The sequence below is a fragment of the Gossypium arboreum genome, chromosome 11 (genome assembly GCF_025698485.1).
Source record: "Gossypium arboreum isolate Shixiya-1 chromosome 11, ASM2569848v2, whole genome shotgun sequence".
Lineage (NCBI taxonomy): Eukaryota > Viridiplantae > Streptophyta > Magnoliopsida > Malvales > Malvaceae > Gossypium > Gossypium arboreum.
In genome coordinates this window covers 100,164,142-100,178,238 of record NC_069080.1, presented here as the reverse complement: position 1 = coordinate 100,178,238, position 14,097 = coordinate 100,164,142, and the positions used below count along the sequence as shown (strand labels likewise).

The 14,097-nt window shown below is 38.2% G+C and overlaps 1 protein-coding gene across 1 annotated transcript; it reads right to left on the bottom strand.

Moving 5' to 3' along the window:
- Positions 1–7,474: 7,474 nt before the first annotated feature.
- Positions 7,475–9,436, bottom strand: LOC108471327 (uncharacterized). Its single transcript, XM_017772962.1, has 6 exons — positions 9,304–9,436; positions 8,999–9,102; positions 8,811–8,897; positions 8,529–8,717; positions 8,180–8,207; positions 7,475–7,629 (listed from the first exon to the last, which is right to left on the bottom strand). The coding sequence occupies exons 1-6, from the start codon at positions 9,434–9,436 to the stop codon at positions 7,475–7,477; spliced, it is 696 nt and encodes a 231-aa protein (XP_017628451.1).
- Positions 9,437–14,097: the final 4,661 nt, after the last annotated feature.

Below are 14,097 nucleotides of genomic sequence, written 5' to 3'. Positions count from 1 at the left end.
CAAAACACCCAAAGATCTTTAAGTCAGAATAATTAGCAGGATTACCAGACCATACCTCTTGTGGAGTCTTTTTCTCAATGGCAACGGATAGAGATCGATTGATCAAAAAACATGTTGTAGAGGTTGCTTCTACCCAAAACAAATTTGGTAAGTTGGCATTTGACAACATACATCGAACCTTCTCCATGATCGTTATATTCATTCGTTCTACAACGCCATTTTGCTATGGAGTATGACGAACTGTCAAGTGTCTCACGATCCCTTCTGACTTGCACAATCTATTAACTCATCAGAACAAAACTCTAAGCCATTGTCTGTGCAGAGGTATTTTATTTGTTTTCCTGTCTATTTTTCAATCATAATTTTCCAAGACTTAAATGTGGAAAACACATCGCTTTTTTTCTTCAGGAAGAATTCCCAAACTTTTCTGGAAAAATCATCAATAAAAGTTAGCATATAATTAGCTCCACCTTTCGAAGGCACTCTGGATGGCCCCCACAAATCAGAATGAATATACTCCAACATACCCTTCATGTTATGGATTCCTCTGGTGAATCGAAATCTCTTTTGCTTTCCAAAAACACAGTACTCACAGAACTTCAGTTTACAAATTCTTTGCCCATCAAAAAGTCCTCTTTTGCTCAATTCTGCATGCCATTCTCACTCATATGCCCTAGGCGCATATACCAAAGTTTAGTAATATCATCATCTGACAAGGAAAATGAAGCGACAGTTGCATCACTAGGAACGGTAGAAACCTACAAAACATATAACTTGGTAGTCTTTCTCTGCCCTTTCATAACAAGAGAACCTTTGGAAATCTTTAAAACTCCACTTTCAGCTGCGTATCTATACCCTTTTAAATCAAGAGTACTCAACGAAATTAAATTTCTCTTCAATTCTGGAACATGTCATACGTTGCTAAGTGTTTTGACAACTCCATCAAACATCTTAACTTTAATTGTTCCAACACATGTGATTTTACATGAACCATTATTTCCCGTCAAAATAACACCTTCAGACATTGTTTTGTAAGTTGTAAACCAATCCCGATTGGGACTCATGTGGAAAGTGTAGTTTGAATCAAGTATCCACTTCTCGCTCACTTTAGAATTGTTGATAGAAGCGAGTAGAAGTTCACCATCGCTGTAGTCTTTTACAACATCAGCTTCACCGAAATTTTCTAGTTGTTTTCCATTTTGAGTTGCAACCTCCTTTTTAATCTTGTTCTGGAGCTTATAGCACTCAGATTTAATGTGTCCTTTCTTCTTACAAAATTTAAAAGTTTTAAATCTATTTCAAGACTTCGATCTACCCTTAGATTTTCCGTGGGGATTCCGTTCCTATGTCCTTGCACGATCATCATCAACATTTTGATCTTGTCTCCCACGAGCAATGAGACCCTCTCTGTAATATTCAAGTTTAACCATAAGATGCTTCATCTTATCATAGAGGTCAAAGAATCATAAACCTTATCAACTGAGAGAGACTCGCGACTATAAAAAATCGTGTCTTTAAAGGTTGAATAAGACGGAGGCAACGAACAAAGTAGAATCAACCCTAGATTTTCCTTATCATATTGAACCTCCATGGCCTCCAAGTTTGAGAGAATTTCTTTAAACACTATTAAGTGTTTGTGTACAGATGCACCTTCCTCCAAATGATGAGCATAAAGACACTGCTTCATATGCAACTTGCTTGTTAGTGTTTTCGACATACATATTTGTTCTAGCCTCTTCCATAATGCAGCGACGGTCTTCTCCTTCATCACATCCTGTAAAGTTTTGTTGGACAAATGCAGATGTAATTGTGTTAACACCTTTCAATCCTTACGCTTATTCTCTTCATATGTTAATGTCAAAGGCATCTTATCTATCCCTAGCAGGGCAACCTCCAGATCTATCTGCGCAAGAATTGCTTGCATCTTAATCTGCCAGAATGCAAATCTAGTGTTGCGATCCAACAAAGAAATTTCATACTTCAAAGACGCCATTACCATGATCGAGATAAACAACTCGAAAGCTCTGATACCAATTTGTGAAAATAAAATAAAATAAAATAAAGAGCACATAGATTTTACGTGAAACCCTTTCGGGAAAAAACCACGGGCAGAGGAGAAGAAAATTCACTATGTTGAATTTGAATAATTTACAAGAGGAATAGACTATATCTATTTATAGGCTTGTAAAGCTATATTCTAGTAAGATTGAAACACCTTATTCTAGTCAATATAAAAATAGATGGAGTTTAATAAGGTTTAAAAAACCTTATTCTAAAATAAAATAAAAGAAGTGTAGTTCTATATGAATTTTACTTTTATTTATTTTACCACTGTATTTTATTTAAATAAGGATTCAGGTCATTTAATTCTAACAATAACTGAGAGCGTTAGGGCCTATAAATACGACTTTAATTTTTGTTTATTTATTTTTATTTTTATTTTCTTTTTAGATCGTTTATGACCTAAAGCTCTAGCACTCCAATAAAACCTTGCCCAAATCTAGAGCAAATATTTAGGCACAGTCGTCTTTGTGATGAATCCACCCACAGTAATTAATTTACCCCGAGACAATCTATTATTTGAGGAGCCACGAGAACAAGAAGGAAATAATTAGGAAGAAGTTCCAATGGCTCAACGGACGTTATGCAAGTACGCCCTACCTACACTAGACGCGGTGCAAGGAAGCATAGAAAGGCTGGTGATTAACGCCAATAATTTTGAGATAAAGAAGACTACTATCCAAATAGCTAGTTGAAATAGAAACTTGTATGTTTTAACATGTTAAAGGTTTGTAAGTGAGCTAGTTGAAATAGCTAGATTGATGAATGATTTAGAAATGGTAAGTTGAATGTTAAGCGTGATACATAACTTAGTGTGTGCTTTGGTTAGTTCATGTCAAGTTTATTGAATTGCTTAGTTCCCAAATTGCATAATGAAACATGTTTGAGTTGGAAAATGAAGTGTTTGGGATGTGGATTTAAGAAAGCCTAAATGATGAATGATTGAATTCTATAATATTGAATGGTTGGTTTAGAGGATTATATGCTTGAATTGGTTGAGATTGGCATGTTATATGATGGCATTATACTTGTGAAAGGTTGTGTAAGACCCCAAAAATAGGTCTAGTAGTTTCGAATAAGTTTATTGGGTTTCGAGTGAAAATTGGGAATTAATTGGGTTAATTAGCAATTTATATTCTTAATTAGTTAGCTTATTTTCATCTAAAAACTTGGTAAATGATATTCTAGAAAATAAAAATATTTTTAGAAAAATTAATTTTATGGTTATAATAATTTTGGGTAAAAATAAATATTTTTGGTTAAATTGGAATTTAAAAATAATTTAAAATAGGGGTTTCATTTAGTAATTTAAAATATTAATTAAATGAGACTAATTTGAAAAACAAGGGAAATGTATAAGAGGTTTTATAGAAATTAAACCATATTTTTAGAATTTTGGAGGGAAATGAGCAAATTATAAAATAAGGGAAAATGGGGAATAGCTTGATGGCAAATTCCCCAAAATTTGAAAACCAGGTGGGGATTTTCAGTTTTAAAAACTCTGCAAGTACCTCACTTGTCACTTATTTTTCACTCGAATTGAGAGATTTTTCTCTCGTTTTTTTATTGTTTTCATAAACCAAATATCAGAGAATAGATCTAAATCTTTTCTCCCAAAAATCTCTCTAAAATCTCTTAAAATAATTTTCAAAGTTGGGCAAAAAGTCATCCAAGTTTCTTCAATCGTTTTGATTCAAACTTCTAAATTAATGATTTGAGTTCAATTGAAGGTAATCCTCATCTCTAAACTTGTTTTTAAGTTTATTTCAATCATTATTTGTTAATTTAAGTGACTATAATGGATTTTCAACTTTAATTTCTTCTTTCTTGAACTTGAGGATCAACATTGGTGGATCTTTAATTTTGAGAATATTAATGGATGTCTAAGCTCAAAATAGATCTAATAAGAGGTTTTTAATTTTAAACCAAAATATCAAACACGTTTTATGGATCAATTTTGAGAAATTCGAATTTGATTAAGAACATGGATGATTTTCTCAAAAAATTATGAAATGGATTAAATAATGAAATTAACACTTATAATACATGTTATTTGACTAGGAATGAAGATTAGAAGTGGCTTGAGGTGTTGAAAACGGAGTTTAGTTGAAGAATTCCATATTTTGGCTAAATTGTGCAACATCGGTAAGGTAGTTTAGAGCAATGATTTAGAGTCGTATACTTTATCAAATTTCGTGTTTCTTGTTGCTATTGTTAGTTTGTAATGCATACTTTGTCTCTGTTAAAGCTCTACATCAAGAGGAGGAATGTGCAAAACAAAATTGAAGCTCAAACTTGCTTGTTTGGGCACATTTTTGCGTAAAGAGCTAAGTGTAGAGGTGAGTGATATTAAGGACAATTTGGTAAATTGGCTTGATTATGTGTTAAATTAAAGGTTTAATTGGTGTTGTTAATGAATTAATTGCATATTGGATGGTTGGATTTGCAGAAGTAGGTTTTATTTTATAAAAGAGCAAAATGGCAATTGGTTTAGTAAGTTCTGTATTAAGCTTTTAGCATGATTAAATTGTATGAAATAAATTGATATTTGGAGCATGAATTGCTGATTTATTGAACATTTGATTAATGTGTTCTAATTGGTATATATTGGGAAAAATGATATTTGCTATGCTTAGTTTTACTGACATTAAAACTGCTTAGCAACTTGCTTTTACTTGCATTTTAACATCCTAAATTAAGTGATTAAACAACAGATTTTATGCCTTGTATGAATGATTATATTGGCAACATTGCATGGTGGATCCATTGGAAATAGTTGCCATGCCATAGTGTAACACCCTAAACCCGACCTAGACGTTGTTGTCGGATTTGGTGATGTCACATGGAATGCAATTCAAAAACGAGTTTGAAACCGTTCAAGTTAATTAGTCTTTATTTTAATTCAAAGTAAAATGCATGCTCTTTGTTATGACTAAATCATATCTTTTTAACGAAAGCTTTGAAAACATTTATTTTAGAAAAACCATTTGATCTTGGTGAAAACTAAGTTTTATCATGCCTAGCAATAATAAATTGTAAAACCATCTAAGAAACCGAAAACTTAAAGCCATACATCCAAAGTCCATAAATTACATCAAACTCCCAAAAAAGTAATAAAATCTAAAAATTTACGAAAACCATTTAAAATTTACGTGTGGCCATCGTCGAGTCCTCCGCTACATCGATCCGTCAAGTCTAGGGATTACCTGTATAGATTAAACAGAAAGTGTGAGTTTTCACAAACTCAGTGTGTAATCCCCATAGAAAACATGCATTCAGAAACACATCAGAATATAGTCAAATATAGACTGGGCCTAAGCCAATTACAGATTCAGTTTAGGCCTTGGCCCATTCGAATACAGTCTCAGATATAATTTAGGGCCGTGGGCCATCTCAGATACAATATGTAATAGCAGAAATTAGAATCCTACCCACCAGCCTCTACACACAATCTCCGTCCATCCCTACACACCATGTGGGGATTAAATCAACCCACCCATCCCTACACACCATTCTATACCGAAATGCGGCACAATAATAAAAAATTTGCAGCAGAGCTGCCAGATAACAGGCTTAATAACCTTTCAGACGCTTCCTCCAAATATAATCAATAACCTATCTCGAAACAATGCAACATACAAAAGATGTGATGCTATTATACAATTACAGTACATACAATCAAATATCATAATTCATGCTCGGTATAGAAATAAGACAAACAAATCACTTGTATAGGGGTCTGAGTAGGGCTTATCGACCCTCCAATAAGTCCACAGTTGACTTGGGTGACCCATACAGCCTTGGACAACTTTTCAGAGACATGGGCTGACACGCCCATGTGGCCAGTCCATGTGGCCCACAAGGCCCAAATTGCCCTTGGCCGTGTGGATCACACGCTCGTGTGGCCCACAAGGCCCAACTTGATCTAGCCCATGTGTCGCACACGGCCTACCTGGCCACACACGGCCGTGTCATTGGCGTACGGCCTGGCTAGTCAATCGCACGCCTGTGTTTCATCACATGGCCTACCACACGGGTGACCACACGGCCTACCACACGGGTGACCACACGGCCTACCACACGGGCGACCACACGTCGGTGTGGCGTTGACGGTAAGCTTTTTTGTTTTTTGTCGAACCCCATTTTCTGTGTTTCAGGTACACACCTGCTCTCATTTGAAGCTCAACTGAACTCCGAGCACTCCAGAACCTAAAATCAGCATACACAACATCAATTTAGCAATTGACTAGCAGATTTCAACAGTAATTCACATCAAGGGCTCAACACTTACACTTCCAACTCGAACGATTATGACGAGAATTCCTCGAAAAGACAGTCCCACTCAGCCTGATTCCTCACTGTCAAACACAAAATACATTTCCCATCGGTCACTTAGAAAAAAGAACTAAAACACGTTTAAAAAGCTTACCAACAGTTGACAGGAATGGAAGAATGAATCTCCAAGAAGGACCAATGAATGAATAGAATAGAGTGGTACAACAATAAGGGAAGGAAAATTCGGCAGAGTGGGAGAATTTGACGTTAGAAAGTTTTTGGGAAGCAAAAATTTTTGAAAATAAAAATACTAAAAAATATATATATCAGATAATATTTTACCCATATCCCTAATATCTCTCCCACAACTCTACTACATAGAATTTTTGTTTGACCGAAACTCTCTCGGTCAAACGAGCAAAAACATACTCCTACTCTTACGCAGGGATTCAAACTCCAGAACTCTAACACACCAACACACATCTTAACCATTGGACCAGCAGGCCCATTCTAATATGTTTTTACAACCAACCAAATAAAAGCCTACTGATCAAGGTTAAGGCTTCATTGAGAAAAATCTCAAAATTTTCCAAATGCATGGCTTAAACTTGGGACCTCCTACACACACCCAGAACACTTAACCACTGAAGTAGATACATATTTTATATCAGAAATTTATAAAAGCAGAAAACAAAATTTTTGGGGCGTGACAACTCTACCCCCTTAAAAGAAAATTTCAGCCTCGAAATTTACCTGATTAGAATAGATTAGGATACTGCTGACGCATCGTATCCTCAGGCTCCCACGTAGCCTCCTCAGGGCTATGATTCCGCCACAGCACCTTTACTAAAGGAATGGATTTCCTTCTTAGAACTTTAATGTCGTGATTCAGGATCTGAACAGGTTTTTTCTCGAAGGTTAGATCTAGCCAAACCTCAATTTCTTTAACAGGGACAATATGCGTGGGATCAGAGCGGTAGCACCTCAACATCGAGACATGGAACACATGATGAATACAGTTTAGCTCTGGAGGTAGCTCCAACAGATAAGTAACCGATCCCACTCGTTTCAGAATCCAGTACGGCCCAATAAACCTAGGGCTCAACTTGCTCTTGTGACTGAATCTCACAACCTTCTTTCATGTCGAGACCTTTAGAAAAATGAAATCCCCTACAGAATACACAATCTCACGTCTCTTCAGATCAGCATAAGCCTTCTGTCTGTCAGAAGCTGCCTTCAGGTGATCCCTAATGAGTCGAATCTTCTCCTCAGTCTCGGAAACTAACTCGGGACCTAGAACCCGCGTTTACCCAACTCAATCCAACACAAGGGAGTATGACACTTACGACCATATTGAGCCTCATAAGGTGTCATCTGAATGCTCGACTGGAAGCTGTTATTATAAGCGAACTCGGTTAGTGGTAGATAGTCCACCCAATTGCCTCAGAAATCAATTACACAGATCCTCAACATATCCTCCAATATCCGAATCGCCCTCTTAGATTGACCATCGGTCTGAGGATGGAATGCAATACTGAATTCCAATCTTGAACCCAAAGCTTTATTCAACTTTCCCCAAAACCAAGATGTTAAGCATGGATCCCTATCAGAGATGATCGAAACTAGTACCTTATGCAGTCTCAGTATCTTAAAGATACAAACCTTTGCCAGCTTCTGTAGCGAATAGTCAGTACGAACTGGTATGAAGTGCGCTGACTTGGTCAATCGATCCATGATGACCCAAATAGAATCCCTTTTAGTGGGTGTCGAGGGTAACCTACTAACGAAGTCCATCATTATTCTTCCCACTTCTAAAGGGGAATCTTAATCGGCTGCAGCAAACCTGAAGGCAACTGGTGCTCAGCCTTAACCTGTTGGCACGTCAAGCATCTAGCCACAAAATCGATAACTTCTCATTTCAATCCTAGCCATCAATATAATTCTCGAAGATCCCTATACACCTTATTCCCACAAGGATAAATAGTGTAAGGGCTGCTATGCGCCTCTCTAAGTATAGACTACCTCAGATCAGAATCGTTCAGCACACATATTAGGCCTCGAAAACACAACACACCCTCAGTGTTCAACCTAAAATTCGTAGTGCTACCACTCTCAATCTATCAAAATCGAAAACCCAAAGATTCATCCTCTAGCTGTTTACCCTTAATCTGCTCAATCTATGTTGGCTTAACCTGAAGCTTGGCTAATAAGCTACCATTATCAAATAGACTAAGGAGAGCAAACATCGCCCTTAGATCGGTCATAGCTCTACGGCTTAGTGCATTGGCCACCATAGTGGCCTTACCAAGATGGTACTCAATGGTGTAGTCGTAATCTTTAAACAGCTCAATCCATCTATGCTGCCTAAGACTCAGCTCCTTCTGGGTGAAGAGGTACTTTAGGCTTTTGTGATCAGTGTAAATGATATAATTCTCACCATACAGATAATGCCTCTAGATTTTTAGTGCAAATACCACGGCGGCCAACTCCAAATCATACGTTGGGTAATTTGCCTCATGAGTCTTAAGCTGGCGAGATGCATACACAACCACCTTACCATCCTACATTAGCATACAACCCAAACTGATGTGTGACACATCACTATAAATGTGAACTCCTTTCTAGACTCCGGCTGTATCAAAACAGGTGCATCAGTCAGTACAGTGTTGAGCTTCTCAAAGCTCTCTTGTTGTGCATCAGTCCATACAAAAGAAACTCCCTTACACAGAAGCTTAGTCAACGGAGCTGCGATCAAGGAGAACCCTTCTACAAAACACCGATAGTAACCCGGTAACCCTAGAAAGCTACGGATCTTAAAAAAATTCTTCGGCCATTTTAAATCTAACACCGCCTCAATCTTACGAGGATCGACTCGTATCCCCTCAGCAAAAACTACATGTCCCAAAAATTTTACTTTCTGAATACAGAACTCATACTTGTTAAACTTTGCATACAGCTATTTCTTACGAAGAATCTGTAATACAACTCTCAGATGCTCATCGTACTCGTCTTCAGACTTAGAATACACCAAGATATCATCGATGAACATCAGCACAAACCGATCCAGGTAGGGATGGAACACTCGGTTCATCAAGTCCATAAATGTCACTGGTGCATTAGTCAATCCAAAAGGCATCACTAGGAACTTGTAGTGACTATAATGAGTCCTAAATCTCATCTTATACACATCAGCCTCCTTAACCCTCAATTGATGATAAACCAAACGTAGATCAATCTTGGAAAACATAAAAGCCCCTCTGAATTGATCAAATAAATCATCAATCCCCAGACGTGGGTGCTTATTCTTAATCATTAGCTTGTTTAGTTGTCGATAGTCGATACACATCCTCATTGTCCAATTTTTCTTTTTCACAAACAACACAGGTGCTCCCCACGGAGACACACTAAGACGAATGAACCCACGATCCAACAACTCATGAATCTGAGCCTTGACCTCCGTAAGCTCCTTCGGTGCCATTCGGTGGGGGGCGATAGACACCAGAGCTGTACCCAAATTAAGTTTGATCCCAAATTCCACCTCTCATTTTGGAGGCAAACCTAGTAGCTCCTCAGGGAAGACATCCAAAAAATCTCTAATAGTTCTGATGTCCTTTATAGAATAATCCCTAGAATTAGAAACACTTACATAGGCTAAATATGTCTTACATCCTTTCTAGACCAACTTTTCTGCCACCAATTGAGAAATCACATTAGACAAAAAATCCCGACGTCCCTAATCATAACTACCTAGTCGTTCTCCTCAGTTCTCAACACGACCCTATTAGTCACACAGTCCAAAATTACTCAATGTTTGACTAGCCAGTTTATCCTCAAAATTAAATCAAACTCCTCGAACGAAAGCTCTATCAAGTCGGCCAAAAATACTATCCCTTGGACCTCTAATGGGATATCTCTATACAGTGTACTAACCCAGACAAATTGCCTCAAAGGACTAAATACAACTACCTCCCTATCAGTACTCTTAACTAGAGTCCCCAAAGTTTCAGACATAATACTTGCTACGTATGAGTGTGTAGAGCCTATGTATATCAGTACAAGATATGGTACATTATAAATTAAAAATGTACTTGTAATGACGTTTGGAGCATCTTGATACTCTAGGCGAAAAGTAGCATAAACAAGAGCAGGCTTCCTCGCCTCAGTATGTCTAGCACCTCTACTCGTTACTCTCTATCCACGGCTCATGCCGTTACCACCCTTAGCCTGATCGTCCCTCTGTGAACACTCTCAGATGCGGTGCTTAGTAGACCTACATCTCAAACATGCCCCAATTGTCCTCCAACATTCACTTGGATGGCGTCTACCACAATGTTCACAAGGCAAGATCCCAATAGGTGCAACAGGGGGTCGAACTCTAACTGGCCCATTAGGTCTGGCTTTTTTCTTAGACCTTATCGCAGAACTCGAGGGCTTTGAATCCTCTTATTCTTACCCCTTTCCCTATCTCTGTTTTGGCGCTCAGTGCGCTTTACCTCCTCGGTGATCTTCTCCTTCTCCACCAGTACTGAAAAGTCACGCTCCCTCTACGGAGCTATCAGAACTCTCAAATGTCCCTGAGTCCATCCTCGCAACGAACACAATGCTCATATTTAGTCGCCACCATGCCTCGCGCATAACAACTCAATCTCAGGAACTCGACCTCATACTCGGCCACTAAAATATCCTCTTACGTGAGATTCAGAAACTCACGTCTCTTAGCGTTGATATAGCTTGCCCCCGCATATTTACCTTGGAAAGCAGACTTATAGAGATCCCATGTCAATCGTTCGGGTTAAGTGCCCTCCTTAACGGTCAGCCACCATTGGTATGCTTCATTGCGAAGCAAAGAAACAGCATCTCTCATTTTTTGCTCGGGTGTAAAATCCAAATCATCCCTAATTCTTTCCATGGCCTCCATCCAATACTCGGCCACGTTAGGGGCGACTCCAGTAACGTCCCTAAATAACTCAGCTCGGTTGAACCAGAGTCGTTCCGCAACTGACCCACGGCCCCCAGATCCAGTATTGGGCTCAACGACCCTCTCCAATATTTTGAGCATAGTATGGGACAATGCGTCGCACCTAGCCATCCGATCTTCAGACCCAGTCTCAGCCATAGGTGACACTGACGTCTCACTCGTGTCTAAATTAAGCTTGCTGCCAGATAACAATGACTCAACTCGAATCCCTGTACAGCCTCTTCTACGTCTACGGATACCTTATGCATTCATCGTATATTCGAAGTTTATCTACATTAACAGTTTATGAATCAGTTACAATTCAATAATTATTAGCAGATATTTTATGTAAACAGTTTCAGTAATTCAGAGTGATTTTCGTAACTCGCAGTCCCTATCAGTTTTTGCTACAGCCTCAGTTGACACTAAGTAAAGTGTTTTCAGTACAGTATAGTACCTATAGTAGTTTCAAAATATCATAGCACATATCAGTTTTAGAACAACTTACAAGATCAGCGCCGGAGACTCGGTGTACCACATGCTTAGTAAAAAATATTTCAAACCATTTAAAAAAATATTTCTTTAAAACCAAGTTTTAAAACCCAAATCAACAGCTGAGTTTTGTAACCTGGCTCTGATACCACTAAATGAAACACCCCAAACCCGACCTAAACATTATGACCAAATCTGGTGATGTCATATAGAATGGAATTAGAAAATGAGTTTGAAACCGTTCCAGTTAATTAGTCTTTATTTTAATTCGAAGTAAAACACATGCTCTTCGTTATGACTAAATCATATATTTTTAGCGGAAGCTTTGAAAATGTTTATTTTAGAAAAACCGTTTGATCTTAGCAACAACCGAATTTTGTCGTGCCTAGCAGTAATAAATTGTAAAACCATATAAGAAATCAAAAAATTAAAGCTAGACAGTCCAAAGTCCATAAATTACATCAAACTCCCAAATAAGTAATAAAATCTAAAAATTTATGGAAATAATTTAAAATTTACGTGTAGCCACTATCGAGTCCTCCGCTGCACCGATCCGTCAAGTTTGGGGATTACCTGTACAGATTAAACAGAAGGGGTGAGTTTTATAAAATCAGTGTGTAATACCCACAAAAAACATGCATTCAGAAACACATCAGAATACAGTCAAATACAGACTGGGCCTAAGCCCATTACAAATTCAGTTTGGGCCTTGGCCCATTCGGATACAGTCTCAGATATAATTTAGGGTGGTGGCCCATCTTAGAATCCTACCCACCAGCCTCTACATACCATCTTCGTCCATCCTTACACACCATGTGGGGATTAAATCAACCTACCCATCCCTACACACCATGCTGTACCAAAATGCGGCACAATAATAAAAAAATTGCAGTAGAGCTTCCAGATAACAAGCTTAATAGCCTTTCAGACACTTCCTCCAAATATCATCAATAACGCACCCCGATGCAATGTAACATACAAAAGATGTCATGCTATTATACAATTACAATACATACAATCAGAAATCATAATTCATGCTCGGTGCAGAAATCAGACAAATAGATCACTCACATAGGGGTCTAAGTAGGGCTTACCGACCTTCCAGTAGCTCCACAATTGACTTGGGTGACTCGTGCAGCCTTAGACAACTTTTCAGAAACATGGGCTCACATGCCCATGTGGTCCACACGTCCCAAATTAACCTTGGCCATGTGGATCACACGACCTGGCCCAGAATCCCAAACATTGTGTGGGCCCAAACACTTGTGTAGCCCGCACGGCCCAAATCGGTCTAGCCCTTGTGTTGCACACGGCCTACCTGGACATCACACGGCCATGTCATTCACGCATGGCTTGGCTCGTCGATCACAGACCCGTGTTTCATCACACGGCCTACCAAAGGGTGGCCACATGCCCGTATGTTGTCGACAATAAGCTCTTTTGGCTTTTTTTCGAACCACATTTTCTACGTTTCGGGTACACACCTGGTCTCGTTTAGAACCTAAAATCAGTATAACCAAACTCTGAGCACTCTAGAACCTATACACAACATCGATTTAGCAATTGACTAGCGAATTTCGATAGTAATTCACATCAATGGCTCAACAGTTACACTTCCAACTTGAGCGATTATTACTAGAATTCCTCGAAAAGACATTCTCACTTAGCCTGATTCTTTGCTGTCAAACACAAAATACACTTCTCATTGATCACTTAGAAAACAGAACTAAAACACGTTTAAAAAGCTTACCAACAGTTGACAGGAATGAAAGAATGAATCTCCAAGAAGGCATTGATGAATGAACAGAATAGAGTAGGGCAACAATAAGGGAAGGAAAATTCGGCAAAGAGGGATGATTTGTGGGAGTTTAGAGATTTGTTTATCCAATGTATGATCACACGTTTACTTATTTTCATGGATGTACTATGCCAATATAGTTTATTGATTGTGCAAATATAATTGAATGTTTATGTGTTAAAATATTATTTTACATGCCATGGAAAAATTTATTCTTAATTCTTGAAATAACATGTGATGTTATGGTGAAATCTTAACATGTTGTGACTAAAAATTTCATGCTTAATTGCTTTGATTTATGCATGATTGGGTGCAAATTATTTGATGTTTTTACTCTCATTCACTAAGATTTTTAAGCTCACACCCTTACATTTCATGCAGAGAATATTTGGGCATAAGGAGTCAAGAAGCGGGTGCAAGGGTGATCCAAGAATGAGGCTCGGTAGTGGCTTAAGAAATTTACTTTAGAGACTATATAGGGGCATTTTCATGCTTTTGAGGCTAGTGTTATTTT